Genomic DNA, 21,374 nt, shown 5'->3' on the forward strand with positions numbered 1-21,374 from the left:
CAGGGTGGGTATGTTGGTGTTACAATAAATAGACTGATTCACTCTTTGATTTGAAGATGGAGCTATTAGCTTGGGTGCCTAATAAATAATATCCCCTCCTGATGTGAAGTTGACAGAACAGTTACCTGATACAGGTCAGAGCCCTGCATGAGCCAGTAATTTCATGTGAGATCGGGAGAAAAAGGTGCAGGTTTAAAGAATAGCTAGTACATTGAAAATAAATAAAATTACTCATTGGAACATTAAAATATTAGCTTTAAAATGGTCAAAAAATAAAAAATATTTTTTGAAAGGTTGAAGAAACAGGAAGTATAATGGTACAGGAAAAAATACTGGTGGACAATTTCTCAGGGGATTGCCACTTGAGGCCAACTGAGCACAATTGTGTTTGGATCCTTAGCATTTAAACCAAGATAACAATTTCTTGTCAAAGCAGGTAACTGGCCAGGCCAGCAGATGATTTCCTGAATAACTGTTTAATTTGATAAAAACAACTCTACACTGTATTAAGAGGGATATTAGGTGTTGACCTAGTCCTCCAGGAAAACAAATTCAAGGACTTCACCTTCGTTTTCAGGTATTTTCGAGGCCTAGTCCCCTCATAGCTGGAAAATCTTTGCCAACCCTGCATGCCAGACCATAGATCTTTAATTTATTTTGCTCTGGATTATTTTTTCTTCCTGGCTCCTCCACTCTCCCATCTGTGGTCAAGATTTCAGTAACTAAATTACTTTCATTTGAATTTTCTTCCTCAACCTCCGCTTTGTTATTTCAAACTCTTCTTCAAAACTTCCCTCTTAACAACAATTTCGAGTCTCCCTCCTAAATCTCTTAATTTCGCTGTTCAGTCTCCACCTTGTGAAGTGCCTTGAGAAGTGTCACTTACAGTACAATATAAAAGTCAGTTCTCACCAATTTCAACATGTTGGGAAGACAGTGTACCAGTTTTAGAGTGTGGAAGAAATAGGTAATTTCCCAATTGACAAGGCAAATTCTAGATCTGCTCACTAGTTTCTGCTATTATCGTTCTTCAGAAAGTGGTGTCAGTGAGGACTCATTTTATTCGTCCTTCTCTACTTCCAGGAAACTTTTAACAGAGGCATGGTGCTTCTTCTAACTGCCTGTCTCAAATCAGGTATACACACTATTTGCAGGCAAAACAAATGGGGTGTTTTGCATCGCTACAGTAAAATCAATCTACTTCCAGTAATCCTTAAAGAGCCCCAGGAATCAAACTTCAAAGTTATGTGGACATTTTTGTCTCTGTTTTTAAGCACTTCTTTGAGAAAATCAGAGTTGGCTTCAGATTTGCCAAAATGGCACAGAATTTAATACCAAAACTGGAGAAAGGCTATTATCCTGAAACGTTCAGTTTCTCTCATCATAGATGCTACCGAACTTGCTCGGTATTCCCAATATTTGCTGTTTTTATTTCCAACCCCATGGCTAGAGAATATGTATCTCACCCTCTCTATCATATTTTTAAAAACCTGTACTAAAAGCACCGTTTCTCTTTAGTAAGAACCAGCAACTCTTTATAACTATCTTTTAAAAATCCCTCTCGAGTCTCGAAAGGGATATCTGAACCTTAATCAGAATTAACCTTATTCAACTGGCACCTCAATTAAGATAGATTTGTATTTATACAATGCTTTTCACAATCACTAGATGCCTTGAAGGACTTGACAGCCAATGAGGTATTTTTGTGAAGCACTGTTGTAATGTAGCAGTTAATAGTACACAGTAAGCTCCCACAAATAGCAATTGCTAACGAGCAAATAATCCATTTTACTAATGCTGATTGAGAGATGAATAATGGCCAGGATATTGACCTGGAATATCTTTCTTCTCTTTGTTGCAAAAGTGGCATGGGATCTTTTACATTCCCCTGAGGGGACAGACGGCCTCCGTTTAACAACTCACCTGAACAACAGCATCCCCTCAGTACTGCACTATAGTATAAACATCAATGCTTTCATTCAAGTTCTGGAGTGGGATTCCAACCCAGAATCTAGTGGCTCACGGTTGAGAATGCTATCAACTGATCCACAGCTGACAATGGTTACCATATATTTGAAAACAATTGGTGCCTGGCAAATTGTCACTGTAAGCTTTTTTTAAATGGACAATCTAAGATGATAGAAACAGAAAATGTTGCCAAACCTCTTCTTAAAAGAGTCATACGGACTTGAAACGTTAATTCCGTTTCTCTCTCTAGATCTGCTGAGTTTTCTCAGCATTTTGTGTTTTTGTTTCAGATTTCCAGGATCCACAGTATTTTGCTTTTTGTTAGTAGACAAGCTAAAAGTTTGGCTTCTGTTCTGCTCTCACGTAAATTTCTTCTTCTATAGTGCTGAAACACTGAACAATTAGAAACACATTGGTGATCCAAAGTTTGTTGCTGGACTATCGGACGTTGCAACCCAAGATTCCAGTTGACTTGCAACCAAAAAGAAACAAGCAGAAATCCTTAATCATTAATGGCACACATCGTGATAATGGATCATAGTCCTGAATTGCTTTCAGTAGTACTGAACTTTTAAGTAAGATATGTTTTTAAATAAAGAACATACAAACAAAAACTAGCTGAGACTGCAAATTGACCACTTATCGGAAAACTCAATTTTTTTCCCATAAATTGTGGTTATGATTATCCTTAACCAACTAGTCCAGAAAGAAAGGAATGGCACACTTTTTTAGACAGACACTTCAAAGGAAAAGATGCAGTGAAAAAACAGAACTATAATCTCCTGTGGAGATAATGGAGGCTGATTACCATCTCAGCAGAAACCGTCTCTGTGCGTAATATCCCAGAGTATGGACATTATAAGAGTTGAAAGAAAGCAGTTCTGGTTGTTTGTGTTTTCCCCCTTCCAGAAAAGGGTTAAAAACCAGCAACCTTGGTCTCTGTGTGCTAGCCTGGCATTCTAGTGTGTGCTGTGAAGGTGACAGCTGAAGAAAACCCACTAGGCATGCCTGGACTTTCAGGTAAAAAAAAATCTCTCTCTGGTGCTGGAAGCAAGGCACAAGACAGCAGAGCCACAGCCGAAAAGGAAACAGAACCACTCCTTTCAGCTAACCTGAAGAACCAAGAATCTCCGAACCAACTGCTTAACTCCCAAAGTCAGCGCCACTGGAATCACCCAATTTAACAATGTTTCACCACCTACTCCTCACAGACAAACCAAATGCTGATTTGTATATCTTTTTTGAACTTTTATTTTTGGACTCACTTCTCATTTCTAATCTGGGTGTCTTACTTTGTATTTTATTTAATTTATCACATTCTGGTAACTAATAAACACTAGCTTAACTTAAGAAAGCCTGGTTAAATTGACTCCTTTAAAAACATAAATGCATTTCAACGAGAAAAAGGCATCCACGAAGAAAGGGATCTCCTTTTTAAATTAATCTTCTTGTACCAACCAAAGGTGTTAAATAAAAAAGGAGATCCAGTCCAGCGGTTGAATAAACTCGGTTTGTTCTCACTGGAACGAAGGGGGTTGAGGGGCGACCTGATAGAGGTCTACAAAATTATGAGGGGCATAGACAGAGTGGATAGTCAGAGGCTTTTCCCCAGGGTAGAGGGGTCAATTACTAGGGGGCATAGGTTTAAGGTGAGAGGGGCAAGGTTTAGAGTAGATGTACGAGGCAAGTTTTTTTACGCAGAGGGTAGTGGGTGCCTGGAACTCGCTACCGGAGGTGGTGGTGGAAGCAGGGACGATAGTGACATTTAAGGGGCATCTTGACAAATACATGAATAGGATGGGAATAGAGGGATACGGACCCAAGAAGTGTAGAAGATTGTAGTTTAGTCGGGCAGCATGGTCGGCACTGGCTTGGAGGGCCGAAGGGCCTGTTCCTGTGCTGTACATTTCTTTGTTCTTTGTTCCTCATCCAGGAGCATAACAATTTGAGGGACCTCGTCTGGAATCATAAACTGGGGAACCTCACCCGGGGCCAGTTGTAACACACAGAAAAAGTTTCCAAAACACAATGGGCAAGCAGTATTTCAGAATACAACAAAGCACAAGCAATTTTAAATGACTTATTTTAAATGGAAATTCAGATTATTCTCTAAATTATTGCCTGGAAATGTTTCACTTATCTCCATTATGCTCAATTGTCACTCTTTTCAGTTAAAATAGATCTATCCATGCATGAGTTAATACAGTAAAACTGGAAGAGAAAGAAAAGTAGAACGGATTCAGATCTAGGTGCTTTAAATTGGGCTAGATTCCCCAAGTATATAGAATTCCATTGCCTTAGCACTTCAACTCCACTGAAGATATCTTGAGCAAGAAAACTAACATATCAGATTTGAAGTTTTCTCTTAAAAGGGAAATAGAAACATGAGGCCATCCAAAGTAATGAATTAATCTTTGAAAAAAATGACAGTTCAAAAAAAAAAAAAAGCAGGAACACAAATTGCTTCTAAAGGATCCTGAGAAGTATTTGGTAAATAAATGATCTACAAAGGCCACGACTATATTCCAGAAATAGTACTGATGACTTCCCATGCCCAGGCCAAGCAGTTCCAATACAGCTACAACACTGGCATCTACCTGGCAATGTGGATAATTGCCAAGATATGTTCTGCATACAATAAGCAAGACAAATTCAACCCAGCCAAGCACCGTCCCATCAGTCTACTCTGGAAGAAGTCAACAAGAGTGCTATCAAACGGCACTTGCTTAGCAATAATCTGCTCACTGACTTTCAGTTTGGGTTCCCCCAGGACAGCTCAGCTCCTGATCTAATTACGGCATGGTTCAAGGTGAGAGTGACTGCCCTCAACATCAAGACAGTATTTGACCAAGCATGACACTAAGGAGTCCTAGCAAAACTGGAGTCACTGGGAATCAGGGGGAAACTTCCCCACTGGTTGAAGTCACACCAGTTGTGGTTGTTGGAAGTCAATCATCTCAGTTCCAGGACATTACTGCAGGGGTTCCTCAGGGTAGGGTAGTGCCCTTGCCCAACCATCTCCAGCTGCTTCATCGATGACCTTCTTTCCATCATAAGATCAGAAGTGGGAATGTTCGCTGAAGATTGCACCATTTGTGATTACTCAGATATTTAAGCAGTCCATGTCCAAATGCAGCAAAACCTGGATAAAATCCAAGCTTGGGTCGACAAATGGCAAGTAACATATGTATCACACAATTGCCAGGGGAATGACCATCTCCAATAAGAGAGAATCTAACCATCACCCCTTGACATCCAATGGCATTATGCTCATTAAATTCCCCACTGTCAACATCCTGATCATTTTTTAAATATAAATTTAGAATACCCAATTCTTTTTTTCCCAATTAAGGGGCAATTATGGTCAATCCACCTACCCTGCACATCTTTTTGGATTGTGAGGATGAGACCCACGCCAATATGGGGAGAATGTGCAAATTCCACACAGACAGTGACCCAAGACCAGGATCGAACTTGGGTCCTTGACACCAAGAGACATCAGTGCTAACCACTGCGCCACCGTGCTGCTCCAACATCCTGACCATTGACCACAAGCCGAATTGGACTAGCCATATAAATACAGTGGCTACCAGAGCTAGGAATCTCACCGTGAGTAAAACACCTTCTGACTGTCCAAAGCTGGCTGACCATCTACAAGTGTGATGAATGTAGGAATTTCAGATATATTGCACATGTATTTGGTACAGTAAGGGTTAAAAGCCTGGGACAGTGTGTTACAGTCATATTTTTAAAAATCCCGGTTTGAAAGGCAGCAGACACTTTTTGGACGCAGGTGCAATCAAAGCATCGTAAAAGTAAGATCATAATTCATTCCAGCCATGGATGTTGTTTGCTGAAGTTGGGCTAATGGAATTTTGTTTATATTAAGAGTGTTCGCTAGAAGTAGATAATTAGAGACATACTTGACATCCAACGTAGGAAGACGACCAAGGGTCTCCAACAGTAAATTGCCACTTCTCTCCTGGCATCAGTTCCACCTGCCACCCCACAAATTCCCAAGCCTCTCCCCTCATCACTGGCTGACACCTCACACCTTTCTCACATGCAATCTTTGTGCTTGCTCCTCAGAACCCACCAGCATAACACTTTCATGTCCACACATGCCACCTGCTATAGATCCCCCCCCCGCCCCCCACACACACACCAAGCGTGCGGCTCACAACGCCCATTCTTTGTCCCTGCAGGAGAAAATAACCCATAATAACCGGGAAAGTGCAAAGGAGTATCAGAGTTTTGAGTCCTCACCCACTATGAGGGACGGGCCCTGGAACTCACAGGGTTGTCGAAGGACAGAGCAGTCACTGACAGCGAGGTTTGTCTGTGCTGCAAAGGTGAGGATCCACTGCTCCTTACCAAGAAGATGTGCCTTAAGTGAGTTGTTCATGTCAGACAAAATGATCCTTCCCTCTCTTTCCCGTACCAGCCTCCCCGAACAGGCGCTGGAATGTGGCAACGAGGGGCTTTTCACGGTAACTTCATTTGAAACCTACTTGTGACAATAAGCGATTTTCATTTTCATTTCATTTCATTGACCACATGCCCATTATCTCACAGGATCGCCACCTGATGGGGCCGGGCTATCCAGAGCCATTCTACCCTCCACTCAAGAGAGGATCATGGGGAGAGCTCCAAGGCGACTGCCATCGACGCATCACAGCAATCATCCCCACCTTCCACCAGTGCAGAGAGACACACCTTGGTGGGTGATATTAGTGGTCAAGCTCCTGGGACACAATCTAGTAAGCAGCATCCAGTTGTTGATGTACAACAGGTGAAGGCAGGAACATTCAAAGAAGTCAGCAGTTGGAATTCTGAGGCTCAGGAGAAGGTATCCCAGAGCTGATGCAGATGATAGGACACAGCCGTGAGATTCAGGAGGGAATGTCAGTGAAATTCCAGTGAGTGCATAGCCGATTGGAGGAGTCCCAAAGGCTATGGACACAAGAAATGGTGCCGACAATGCGTGACATTGCTGGGGTAGCAACCACAGTGGAAAGCCTGGGGCGCGACCTAAGCTCCTTGCATGGCGCTGGCCAAGGCTTGGCTGTGTCTGTGACATCCATGGCTGAGGGCCTCAACATCATGTGCCAATAGATGAAGGCCATGTCCCAGATCCATATAGACAATGCCAAGGCACTGCAGAGCATGGCCCAGTCACTGAGGAGCAATGACACTATGGTGCAGACAATGGCGAGCCACCAGCATTGGCAGAGTCAGAAATCGCAGAGGCATCCAGCTGCCCTCTGTCCATGGAGACGCCCAGGGCCCTGCGGACACCGTCAGGGAGGAGGAAGTGCTGGAGGCCAACGCGGGGCCTGCCACTAAGGAGACAACAGTTCTTCCGAATCACCCATCCTGACACCAGCGCATCTCAAGGGCAATGGGCAGAACAGACTGGCACAGTCATGACAGTGACACTGACATGTCAGCCAGGTGGCCCCAGGCCCTCCAGAGGACGTTCCCCAAGGGCTTCAAAGGCCACCACCTCTGATGTGCACCCTCGGGACATACCAAGACATAGCACTAGACCGCAAAAGATCAAGAAGAGAGGATCACTGAATGGTCACTGGGGGTGGGGGGGGAGAAACTATCTGTAACTCGGGGAAATGTAAATGTTCATAATTTTAAAATGTTACTCCTGATACATGTGAAGCCTCTGTCACATTAATCTCCACAGCGGTCTGGCTGCACCTCCATCCCGTTGCCCTCTTCTCCCCTCAATTCCCACGCCCACAGATCAAAAACCTTCAAGCAGACTCCGTTCAGAGAATGGGTGTGAGAGCGCTTTCAGCAGAAAGGCAGGAGTCAGACTGTTGCATAAACTGAAGAGCACCAGAGTTAACCTCACAGCAGTTATCATTCTCCTGCCTAAAGTGGAATAACCCCCTCATATCCCTGGCGGGCAGAGTCCAGTCGACTAAAATTAATATTTTTCCAAGGTTTTTGTTTCAATGCCTTCCTGTCTTCCTCCCTAAATCTTTCTTTGTGAGGCTTCGAGATTGGACGCCAGGTTCTGGGTGTGGGAAGGGAAAGGTTTTGAGAGATTCTGAGATTTGTTTGTAGAGTGCCGGTTTGCCAGCTTGGAGGAATTGTTGGCGAAGTTTGGGCTTGTGGGGTGGAAATCATTCAGGTTTTGTACTGCTGACTTCTCGGTTAGAAAGGATCCTTTCGTGGCTGGGACCAGAGGAGGGCAGCACATCTGATATTTATGGGCAAATTCGGTCAGGATTTGGACTGAGCGGATAGGGTGAAGGCAAAGTGGGAGAGGGAGTTGGGGCCTATAGTGGATGATGAGGTGTAGAGTGAGGCCCTTCACAGTGTGAACTCCACATCTTCATGTGCCCAGCTTGGTCTAATCCAGTTTAAGGTGGTGTATAAGGCATGCCTGACCAAAACTAGGATGGATGAGCAGTTTCTTTCCGGAGGTAGAAGACAGATGCGAGCGGTGTTCCGGAGCCAATCACACACACATTCTGGTCTTTCCCTAAACTGATAAGCTTTTGGGTCTCCTCCTTCAGCATCATGTCAGCTAATCTGAATATCGATCTGGAGCCTTGACCTATGGAGACGATTTGTGGGGTGTCGGATTCACCAGGACTGCAGTCGGGAGTGAAGGCAGATGTCCTTGCCTTCACCTCATTGAAGCCCGGAGGCAAATTATGCTGGGGTGGAGATCTTGTACTCCGCCCAGCGCCTCGGTATGGTTGGATGAGCTAATGGAATTCTTGCACCTGCAGAAAATAAAGTACACCGTTAGGGCGTTGGTTGCAGGGTTTTATTGGAGATGACAGCTATTTATTACTTAATTTAAGGAATTAGCCACCATCAGTTGCTTTGAGGGAGGGGTTGGGGGGGCAGTTTGGGTTTTCTTTCTTCGCTTGGGGAAAGGGTGGGTACTGTTGTTTGGGGTTTTTGTTGTGTGTTTTTGTGTCTCATCTGCTGTGGATAATATAGGTTTTGTTGTAAAATGGAACATCTCTAATAATTTTTTTTTAAAAATCATTCTCCTGCCTTATATATTGACCTGCTGACAGTGCCGTCACAGGCCCATCACCCAGGCCCGTTACCATATCCTTAAAAGGTGGAACAAGGTAGATGGGGCAGAGGGGGGAACTGAAGGGTTTTGAGGGGGTGGGGGAATCAGGAATGGGTAGTTGAAAGAAGGGATGGGGGCGATTGGGCAGAAAGAGGGATTGGGGGTGAGCTGATCGACAAAGTCTTGTCTTATGAAAATTGGCCGACGATGAGGGCCTTCCTGGTCCTCTGGAGAGGGAGGACCCTTGCCGCCACCTGTACTCCATCCTTCATCACCTCCTGGTCCTCCTCCTCCTCAGACGAGGTCATATGTCTCTTCTCCAGCATGTTGCCCCGCTGCTATGCCAGGTTGTGGAGGGCACAGCAGATCTCCACAAATCGGGAGGCCTTCTCGGGGGTGTACTGCAGCGCACTACCAGAGCAGTCCAGTCATCGGAACCACATTTTGAGCAGTCTGATGCACCAGTCTACGACTGCATAGGTGGCAACTTGGGCCTCTTTATATCGGGTCTCCGCCTCAGTCTCCGGCTTCTGCACTGGGATCATCAGCAGGATCTCATCGGGTAACCCTTATCCCTCAAGAGTCAACATGCCATTCAGGGGTGGTCTATGAAGATATCAGGGATCTCCAAGTGTCCCAGGATGATGCTGTCATGCACACTCCTTGGAAGGCATACGCACACTTGCATGATCCAGAGGCAGTGGTCGCACACAAATTGAACATTCAGGAAGTGAACACCTTCCTCTCAATGAAGGACACTCCCTGATGTCCCGATGTGCGCAAGCTGACATGCGGCCCCCCTGGACCTGGAGCTATCCAGACGATGGCGGAAAATCCTGCAACCAAGGCATCTTGGTGGACCTGGTCCAGTTGAACCTTGATGTAGTCTGACACCTAGGCATACACTGCATCCGTGACCTCACAATTTCACACAAGTCCCCTTTCCAGCACTGGAATGAACCGGTTGCATAGAATTTCAGGATTACCATGACATTCACGGTCACCGGGAGCAGGTGTCCTCTTCCTCCACAGGGTGCCAGGTCTGTGAGGACGTAGTACAGGTGTCGCACTGTCTTTTTGTTGAGACAGTCTCCTGCGGCACATGCTGTCCATCATCTCCTCGAAAGACCAATGACGCCTGTGCATCTTAGACAGTCACTGGTGTCCCCCTCATTTCCTCCTCTGATTTTGGCCTTTCCTGCTATTTAGCCAGCATCCAGATCCACGCCGGATGCAATGCGGTGGTTAAATCGCACCCATTGTTTTTAGTTTTAAAAAGATGATGTAGCTAATGGGACATGGGGCTGAAACAGTCAGGTGTTGAGGTTGCAATTTAAGAAATTCTGTTTTAGATTGGGATGTGACTAGAGAAGCAACTGATCTCAATCCAGTGGACAAACTAGCAGTTTCTGGGGAAAAACAGTTCATAGAATCATAGAAGTTTACAGCATGGAAACAGGCCCTTCGGCCCAACCAGTCCATGCCGCCCAGTTTTTACCATTAAGCTAGTCCCAGTTGCCCGCACTTGGCCCATAACCCTCTATACCCATCTTACCCATGTAACTATCTAAATGCTTTTTAAAAGACACAATTGTACCCGCCTCTACTACTACCTCTGGCAGCCCATTCCAGACACTCACTACCCTCTGAGTGAAGAAATTGCCCCTCTGGGCCCTTCTGAATCTCTCCCCTCTCACCTTAAACCTATGCCCTCTAGTTTTAGACTCCCCTACCTTTGGGAAAAGATGTTGACTATCTACCTTATCTATGCCCCTCATTATTTTATAGACCTCTATAAGATCACCCCTAAGCCTCCTACGCTCCAGGGAAAAAAGTCCCAGTCTATCCAGCCTCTCCTTATAACTCAAACCATCAAGTCCCGGCAACATCCTAGTAAATCTTTCTGCACTCTTTCCAGTTTAATAATATCCTTCCTATAATACGGTGATCAGAACTGCACACAGTATTCCAAGTGTGGCCGTACCAATGTCTTGTACAACTTCAACAAGACGTCCCAACTCCTGTATTCAATGTTCTGACCAATGAAACCAAGCATGCCGAATGCCTTCTTCACCAACCTGTCCACCTGCGACTCCACCTTCAAGGAGCTATGAACCTGTACTCGTAGATCTCTTTGTTCTATAACTCTCCCCAAAGCCATACCATTAACTGAGTAGGTCCTGGCCTGATTCGATCTGCCAAAATGCATCACCTCACATTTATCTAAATTAAACTCCATCTGCCATTCGTCGGCCCACTGGCCTAATTGACCAAGTTGCAATCCTAGATAACCTTCTTCACTATCCACTGTGCCATCAATCTTGGTGTCATCTGCAAACTTACTAACCATGCCAGTTCAGTTAAAGATTTGACTGGGGCCAGGCCAGACAAGCATCTGTTCTCAAGACAATGAGTTAAAGATTTGCCTATGTACAGGACAGGAGCAGTGTTTCAGGCTGGCAGCACGGTAGCACAGTGGAGGGTAGCACAGTAGCAGTGGAAGGCAGCACAGTGGTTAGCACAGTTGCTCCACAGCTCCAGGGTCCCAGGTTCGATTCCTGGCTTGGGTCAATACCTGTGGGAGTCTGCACATTCTCCTTGTGTCTGCGTGAGTTTCCACCGGGTGCTCCGGTTTCCTTCCACTGTCCATAGATGTGCAGGTTTGGTGGATTGGCCGGTTAGGTGGATTGGCTATGCTAAAATTGCCCTCAGTATCCAAAAAGGTTAGTTGGAGTTACTGGGTTGTGGGGATAGGGGGGTGGCATGGGGTTAAGTGGGGTGCTCTTTCCAAAAGCCGGTGCAGACTCGATGGGCCGAATGGCCTCCTTCTGCACTGTAAATTCTACAATTCTGTGATTTAAACAGTAGTGTGAGAGAGGCAAGAATCTGCAAGCTACCTCCTGGAGGATCTCTCTCTAAAAGTGGTTTATCCAAGGCATCTCTTTACAGCTAGCATTACTGATTCTGCTAACTGTACTTAAAAGTGAATTTTGACTAGATGGGTTTTGTTTGAGTGGAGATAAAATAGCAGTTAGGATTGTTTCACTGTATTGTAAAGCGTTGTTTAACTGAGATTTGAAAGCTATTGGGCTGGATTCTCCGATTTTGAGGCTATGTTCGGAGGAAGTGTCTAGTTTTAGGATGAAAAAAATCGTTGAGGCCCCGACCCTCCGACCGGTGAGGGGCTAGCAGGTGCGCCACGTAAAACACACTGCCCTCACGAATTAAACGGCCGGAGAATTGCCGGCTCCGTGGCCATGCATGTGTACGGTGACGACCTGCAGCGGTCACGCCCTACAACATGGTGCCGGCCGCGCGTGGACCGAACACGTCAGATGGTGCCCCCTGGACACCCCCTCGCTACACCCCCACCATTCCCCCCCCAAGCCTCTCCGAAGCACCCCCCCCCCCCCCCCCCCACTGACTGTGGCGGCGCCGGACAGTCCGCAGCCGCCACGCCAGGTTCCCGAAAACTGAGAGCACACGTGCCCCATGCCGTCAGGAACTCGCCCATCGGGGGGAGGGCCTTCAGGTAACGGGAGGACAGCCTCAGCTTGTGGCGTACTCCCCGATGTTGCTGTTTTGAAAGGAGCGGAGCATCTGAAAACAGGCTCCGCCCACGATTCGGCCATTAAAAGGGATTTGCCAGTTACGAAATCGGCGTCAGCAGAGAATCCGCCCAATGACTTTATGATGTCAAAATTTGTTTTAATATATCACATCCTTGTTTGTGCATGAAATCACTCCTGGAGCGAAGTATCCTTTCCTCAGTCTTACAAATTAAATAAAAAATAGGGCTTCTGTCCCGTATCCTCGCAACTGTTGGGAGTCTGGCCCGGAATCATAATACAAAGCATAAGTCAGGAGTGTGATGGAATACTCTCCACTTTCCTGGATGAGTGCAGCTCCAACAACACAAGAAGCTTGACACCATCCAGGACAAAGCAGCCCGCTTTATTGGCACCCTTTTCAGAGAATTTCACTCCCTCCACCACCTAGCACAGTGGCAGCAATATGTACCATCTACAAGATGCACTGCAAGAACTCACCAAGCTCGTTAGGCAACACTTCAAATGCACAATCAATACCATCTGGAAGAATAAGAGCAGCAGATACCTGGGGATACCACCATCTAGACGTTTCCTCCAAGCCACTCACTATGCTAACTTGGAAATATATCGCCATTCCTTCACTGTTGCTGGTTTTAATCTTCTGGAACTCCCTTCCATTGTGGAAATAGCTAACACCACATGGTTTGCAGCGGTTCAAGCAGGCAATGCGCTACCTTCTCAAAAACAGTAAAAAGTCTTACAACACCAGGTTAAAGTCCAACAGGTTTGTTTCGAATCACTAGCTTTCGGAGCACTGCTCCTTCCTCAGGTGAATGAAGAGGTGGGTTCCAGAAACATATATATCGACAAAGTCAAAGATGCAATACGATACTTTGAATACGATGCAATACGATACTTTTCAAAAACAATAAATGCTGGCCTTGCCAGCAACATCCACATCCCATGTTTTGCTTAATTCTCAAAAGACTACAATTTTTAAATCAAAATTTGCGATATATTCATCCTTCTTTTAGCCCTTGGAGAAAATCAACTGGGGACAACTCCCCTGCTGACGTACTCCATTTGTGAAAACCCATTCAGATTTTGCCCTTCATCTCTCCCATGACCAAATGACAGCACGGTAGCACAGTGGTTAGCACCGTTTCCTCACAGCTCCAGGGTCCCAGGGTGAATTCCTGGCTTGGGTCACTGTCTATACGGAGTCTGCACGTTCTCTCCGTGTCTGTGTGGGTTTCCTCCGGGTGCTCCGGTATCCTCCCACAGTCCAAAGACGTGCAGGTTAGGTGGATTGGACATAATAAATTGCCCATAATGTTCAAAAAGGTTAGGTAGGGTTACTGGGTTGTGGGGATAGAGTGGAGTTGTGGGCTTAGTGGGTTGGTCTTTCCGGTGCGGACTCAATGGGCCAAATGGCCTCCTTCTGCACTGTAAATTCTATGTCTTTGACTGTCATCAGGAATTCAGTCGGCGGGAATAGCAGACACAAAGCCACTTGGCACCACTATATCCATTACATGATTTGGCTTAGGTTCAGTCCTCAGGAACCACTTTGATGCTGAGAATAATCCTTGGCTAAGGAAGTTGAGAGTGAGTGAAATGAACCATATTTAATTTTTCCAAACAAGTTCAATTCAGAATGATTTCCTTACTTCTCTTGGGTAAAGACTAGAACATGTAGCTTCAGAAAGAAATAGGCACCTAAGCTGTCCATCTGAATTCCTGCTTGACCAAAAGCAAGACATTCCCAGCTCTCTTTTTTTTCAAAGACATTTTTCTGGGATGTGGGCTTCGCTGGCGAGGCCAGCATTTGTTAACCATCCCCAATTGCCGTACAGTATTATTACTATAGTAGCAGTAAAAACAGAAGCACAAATATTTCCCAAAACAGCCAATCAAACCTTCATCCCCATGTCAATCAAATGACTCATCGAGTTTGAAATGCATTTTTCTGCTTTACAAGCAGCTTAGGTAATGATCATGGTGTGAAGCACTAACACGTGCACACAAACTACCCAGCCGAATTAATAAACAGATTGTTATAACATTTTAGTCGGTTACAATTTAAAACTTTAGTTTGTTTATGGTTAGAAACAGAAAATGCTGGAAACATTCAGGTCAAGCAGTTTTCCCCTCTTCTCCTCCCCCTCCCCAGACTAAGTTAATGTTTCAGATCAATGACCTTCTTTCAGAACTGAAAAGCATTGCCTCCATTTTAAGCAAGTGTAGATGGAGGAAAGAACAAAGGGAAAGGCTGGTGATAGTATGGAAGGTCAGGGAAGTTAAATGACAGAAGGTAAAAGGAGACGGGGTAAGGAAATAAACAAATTACATTGCATTGCGCAAGATACATGGCACAGAAACAGGCCATTCAGCCCAACTCAAGTCCATGCCGGAAATGCCCCCATTTCCTTATCTAAATGTGAGATTGTAACCCTCAATACCCTGATCCCTCACTTGCTATTTTTTTTTTTTGTGGAAATTTAGCACTTTATATCAAAATTTGCAGAGCAATCTACAAACAACTCAAGTAGCCCAATGTTTTTTTATATATATTTAGAGTACCCAATTATTCTTTTTCCAATTAAGGGGCAATTTAGCATGGCCAATCCACCTACTCTGCACATCATTGGGTGAAACCCACGCAAACATGGGGAGAGTGCGCAAACACCTCACGGACAGTGACCCAGGGCCTCGATTCGAACCCGGGTCATCAGCGCTGTAGGCAGCAATGCTAACCATTGAGCCACCGTGCTGCCCATTAGTAGCCCAATGTTGCCACAACATTTGACAGTGGTGCCAGTAAAATTATTTAATTAGTTACATTAGTGTATATCGTACATGTTGACAAAAAGAGAACATCTTACTTACAGTGGCGGAGGGGGTCATACCGAAACTCCGATTACCGTAATCAGAGGAGGAGAAAAGTGATCTGTCTCCCTGGTTTTTAATGCGTGGGAGGGTGCTGGGCATCAAGGAACACCACATCCTTCTGTCCCAAACTGAAGCACGGCACAAAACCCTTCCACTTTAGTACTGCTGAGGTTCTCCTCATTTACCATACCTACTCCATCAAGAGCTACTGCCTGGCTCCAGCAGCACTACAATGCTATCACATGGCTGTGAAAGCAAACATCAGTAACATTGCTGTTGCGTTTACCATAATACACGCATGGCCAAAAGAAGGCCAAAAAAAAAAATCAGGTGAACCGCTGGATTTTACCTGAAGCAGCATTCAGAATGGAGGACAAATTGTTGTTGAAAAGGGCACTGTTCAGATACAGTACAGTGCATGTTTGGTCATTTTATTTTGGTGCACTTTTCTTATCGATCTCCAGAAATCTGGGGACCCACAGCTGAGAACCCCTGTTCTAGAGGAGGTTGGAATGGCAGTAGCAGAATTAATGCCATGAACTATGGAAAAAAATTGGAACCGTAGTTCTGATTTGAAATTCACACCTTCCCTGGATCCAACTTTTGTCACATTACCACACTCTTTTGTCTTAAGCGATCATTCCTTCTTTCAGTTAACCTTGCTAGTCTTCTTCCAAATTGAGAACTTTCTCTTTGTTCTTTCCTCTCCTCCCCTCCCCTTTTCCTTGCCTCTATATTTCTTCAAACCTGTTGCATCTCTATCTGTTTTCAGTTCTGATCAAGTTAATCACTTGAATCTGTTACACTCTCAAAGATGCTTCTCAACCTGAGTATTTCCAGCATTTACAGTTTAAATGACAAATTTAGTGTCCGTACTATTTTACTTTCACATTTTAGTTTAGTTTAGACTGTAAGCCAATAATTGGGTTTACACCAAAATAATTAATGTTTCAAACATTTCATACAGTGAGTGCTACAGCTTTGATTTCATACTTAAGGATCTTTTTGTGTATTTTGTGAGGGCCATGAAGAATCCAGCACGAGTTGAAGGATAGAAAGAAATAACATTTATTTACAATAACATATATATATATAAACAGCAGCAGCAACTCCTTTGCTGCTCACTCTCCTCTAGCCGGTTCCAAACTGGCTCGCTTTATTTATGCAGGGAATCTGCCAATGATTTCTCCGCCCCCCCTCATTGGGGAAGCTCGTACTCCCAAAGGATTGTGGGATTGCCATTAGTCCCCAGCCTATGGTAAGCAGGAGTGTTATAACAGTGCACTTTACACAAACTAGTCTATAGTTTTATTCTACCATAGTTTTATTCTTTTTGATGGACCTCAAAGACAGCTATTAAGTTTACAAGCCCACTTCCAGGATCCCTTCTACCCACCGTTGAACTGAAGTTCTCTCCAATTTTCCAAATAGTTCAAATAGAATTATCCACTGAGACTTTGAATTGGGTTAGTGAAATCTGGTTTATCTGAAGCTTCTTTCTTTTAGCCCCCTCTGCTCACCAAAAGATTTTACCGGGAAACAAAGCTCATCATCAACGCGAATGAGTGAGTTTGTGCAATGAACAGCTGAATCAACAATGAAGTCCCAGGCTCACGTAATAGACCACATTAAGTTTGCTGAAATCAGCCAAACATTACAATCACAGGTACATTGCATTAAGCCTCAATGTAATTAGATTCCTGATCATTATCCAACAATTCCTCATGTACTTGAAGCTACGTGGACATTGGCTGAGGATAGAATTAGGTTTCATCTGTGGTGCCTTGCACAACTGAATAGCTTCCCTGTACTCGCAAATAAATCATGGCCATCGATGAGGGTGAGCAGGGTCCATGGTATCAGAATTCAATAAGAAGCCATTTTAGGAATAAGGGACAAATTGAACAAAAATTTCACTCAAAGTCCTAAAATCATTGTCATTCCAGTTGCTTCTATATGTAAATCCCAGACAAACTGTTCACCTCTTTACAACACTATCAATCACTTTTTCCTGGTTCAGTTACAGAGGATAACATTCGCCATGACAGAATTTTGGTAATAACAATCTTCAAAGACTTGCCCCATGAACGTTTTTTTTAAAACTTGGATCCTAAAACATGGCCCATTAAAATCTTCTGAGAAAAGTTAATTAGCATGATCCTCTTCAGAAATACTAATTCTGATTGGATAAAAGGGGTTGCATTTAGGCATTTATCCAATTGATTGCATTTTGGTGACCTTGTAGGGAAGTTTATTGATTAATATCCTTGTACATCCAATGTCACCATACAGATACATACACAAGTAACCTAACTGCTGCATTTTCTTTTAAGATCATAAGAAATAGGAGGAATAAGTCCTACTGCTGAGAGTTGTCCCCCCCACCGTTTAATAAAATCATGGCTGAACTTCAACCTCTACTTCACTTATGAGCCTGATCCATATATCCTTTGATTCTCTCAAGTCCAAAAATCAATCAATCTCAGCCTTGAATATGCTCAACAACAGTGTCTAATGTGCACTATATATGTTAATATATCACTGATAAAAGCATGTAGATGTAAATACTGTCAAATACATGCGCATCTGGATTCATATATTGTGCACTAATAACAGATGAAACACACTACCTACCACTTGATCTATTCTTGCGGTTAGACTTCCCACCGCTGAGAAGCATCTTTAGGCTGTTACGGAACATATCTTCACCACAGGGCTTGTCAGCGTCTACTCAAAATTCTATCAAATAAAACAAAATGAACTTTGTCAATGACAACATATATGACAGACTAACGCAATAAGAGATACAGATCACATCTAATCGGACATACACAAGGCAATGGTTCTTCCATAAATAGCCAAGGACCAAAAATTAGATTTCCATTTTCATGACTTATTTGCGTTTAATAGCAAAAACATCCTAAAGCACTTTCCACCCAATGAAATCCTGATGAAGCATAGTAACTGATAATAATAATCTTTATTGTCACAAGTCGTCTCACATTAACACTACAATAAAGTTACAATAAAGCCCCTAGTCGCCACATTCCAGCACCTGTTCGGGTACACAGAGGGAGAATTCAGAATGTCCAAATTACCTAATAGCACGTCTTTCGGGACTTTTGGGAGGAAATCGAAGCCTCCGGAGGAAACCCACTCAGACACAGGGCGAACGTGCAGATTCCACAGAGACAGTGACCCAAGCCGGGAATCGAACCTGGGACCCTGGCGCTCTGAAGCTATAGTGCTAACCACTTTGCTACAGTGCTGCCCACGGTAATAATAGTAAAGGCGGCAGCCACAGATGGGTACAGTGAGCTTCCACAAACAGCAATGTGATAATGGGGAAATAATTTGATTTTAGCGATATTGAGGAATAAATATTGGCTAGGATACTGGGGATAACTCCCCGGCTCTTCAAAAGTAGTACCATGGTATCTTTTTTTTTGCAATTTAAAGTACCCAATTCTTTTTTTTCTCCCCCAATTAAGGGGCAACTTAGAGTGGCCAATCCACCTACACTGCACATATTTGGGTTGTGGGGGTAAAACCCATGCAGACATGGGGGAGAATGTGCAAACTCCACACGGGCAGTGACTCTTGGCCGGGATCGAACCCGGGTCCTCGGCGCCATGAGACAGCAGTGCTAACCACTGCGCAACTGTGCCGCCTTGTACCATGGTATCTTTCACATCCACCAGAGTGTGTAGACAGACACCATTCTCTCCAAGCTGTACAGCTGTACAGCTGTACAGCAACATGAATGTTCCCATACAGGCTATGAACAAGGCAGCTCCTTTAATTTGCAGCATGTGCATGTCCGTGCAAAAACATTTTTCCAAGGGCCGCACATGGCAACAAAGAAATTAGAGGGTATGTTGGAGTTTAATGTCTCATCTGAAAGATGGAACCCCCAATTGTGCAGCATTGCTCTGGAATACCAGCCTGGAATTTTGTGCCAAAGCTTTCCGTGAGACTTCACCCACAAACCGTTGAATCCAAGGCAAGAATGCTACTCACTACTAAGCCATGGGGGACAGTAAATATATTCCCATTTTCTTAAAAATACTGTAATGCTTTCCTACCTTTGAGGCAAATTTAATAAAAGTAGGTCGGGATGTTACAACCGGTACTTCTGAAAAATTGCAGTACCAATGTTCACCTGAATGTTTTCCTGGTAAGCTCCCCCTAGCATCTGAGGAAAGTGCAGCCTTTTTATAGTTAATGAATCCAAACATATGCAGGAATATATTGTTAATATTTACTGATGTAATGAAGGAAGACCATCCCCGTTTTGCATCACTCGCAGTCGGGTCACTATGTTGTAGAACCGCGCATCCATTAAATCGCAGCTTTAATAAGTTTGAGATAAATAAGTGGAGAAACTGGAATCATTAAAGTGAAACTACCACTACACTCGACTTGCAGCATTATGTAGTGACTGACTATTTAAATCTCAATTTGTACAAGACAGCTGTGGCTCACTTGCCTCTAAATCACAAAGTTTCAGGTTCAATCCCACCCAAGGGATTCAGGACAAAAATCTCGGCTGACACTCCAGTGCAGCACTGAGGGAGCATTGCAATATCAGATATACTGAGGTTACCTGTCTGCTTGGGTGGATACAAAAGATCTCATTGCACTATTTTGAGAATGTTCTGGCGAATATTGATCCTTCAACCAACATCACAAAAACTGATTATCTGGTCATTATTGTTATATTACCTTGTGTAATATATGTTACCTATTTGCTTCTGACCAAGATGATCATATATTCGATGTTCATTAACACTCGAACTCTTCCAGTTAAAGCAAATCATTTATTGAGTAACGTAAACAAATAAACTGAGAGTTTCTTCTCTCTTCAACAACTAAACTAGAGATTAAATAAACAAGATTTAATATATATTAACTATGATTAACCACACCTGCACTCTGAGCTATCTCTCTCTACCTCTGGTTACTAGTCACTACATGCACAAAGAGGCGGGGACTCGGCTTGAGTCTGTCTTTTACACCCGTCTCTTTCACCCGTCTCTAGTGCTGCCATCTCGTGATTACTTAGCTGTTACTGCTAAACATTAACCCCTTATATACACACAGATATGCAGATCACTACAATTATCACATTACTATTTGCGGGAATTTGCTGACTGCTGGCTGCCACATTTCCTACATTGAAATAATGACTGCACTTCAAAAAAAAGTACTTCAATGGCTGTAATATACTTTGAGCCATCCGGAGGTTGTGAAAAGCACTGTATAAATACGTGTCTTTCTTTTAATTACAGGGCAAGTAGCTCAATTGCAAAGGACACAACATAACCAAGCAATTGAGTAAAAGTTAAAATGCAGGAAAAGGGTCTTCATATCATCAGGGGGTATTGTATTTGTTATGAATCAGTTTCTGGTCCTAAAACAACAGCCTCCTCATTGAAACCGATCAAAGGGCAAGTTTGGGAGGAAATCCTATGTAACAATGCACAACTAAAGGAACACACCCCACATTTACCCAAGTCCCAAAATAGTCAAGAAAACCTTAAATTTTATGATGATTCAAAAATGTTCTGTATGATGCATATCCATTTAATTATTTATACAGTACGATTTCATGAAATATTATTCGCCACTCAAGGCCGATTTGGGAAACGGGAACATATCCCCAGTACCCCTTGAATGGTTCCAAAGCTCTCAATCTTGGGTGTCAACATTTTTCTTTAAGAATCCCACAACTTTTTGAGAGAGGTGTAAAACACTGTTGATGTTTGGAGATTGAAGTGAACTATGTGATGAATTTGACTCTTGAAATAACTAACTATTTGGGAAAATCCTTTTGGAATAAAATTAGTAGAAATTGTTTTACGTAGCTTCATAAACACTTTTAGCTTTTGTCAGTTTATTATATA

The 21,374-nt window shown here is 43.7% G+C and overlaps 1 protein-coding gene across 13 annotated transcripts in view; it reads right to left on the reverse strand.

The window, feature by feature from the left end:
- tanc2a (tetratricopeptide repeat, ankyrin repeat and coiled-coil containing 2a) overlaps positions 1–21,374 on the reverse strand; it is a 1,428,811-nt gene that overhangs the window by 1,011,563 nt on the left and 395,874 nt on the right. For all 13 annotated transcript variants that reach the window (XR_011937462.1, XM_072486954.1, XM_072486971.1 and 10 more), the window contains exon 3: positions 18,103–18,207. Coding sequence is in view for 10 of the 13 variants with exons in the window: in XM_072486954.1 (XP_072343055.1) it covers positions 18,103–18,169 (67 nt within the window). In the remaining 3 variants the exon portion in view is untranslated. The remainder of the gene's footprint in view (positions 1–18,102; positions 18,208–21,374) is intronic.

The sequence above is a fragment of the Scyliorhinus torazame genome, chromosome 21, assembly GCF_047496885.1.
Source record: "Scyliorhinus torazame isolate Kashiwa2021f chromosome 21, sScyTor2.1, whole genome shotgun sequence".
In the NCBI taxonomy this organism is placed as follows: Eukaryota; Metazoa; Chordata; class Chondrichthyes; order Carcharhiniformes; family Scyliorhinidae; genus Scyliorhinus; species Scyliorhinus torazame.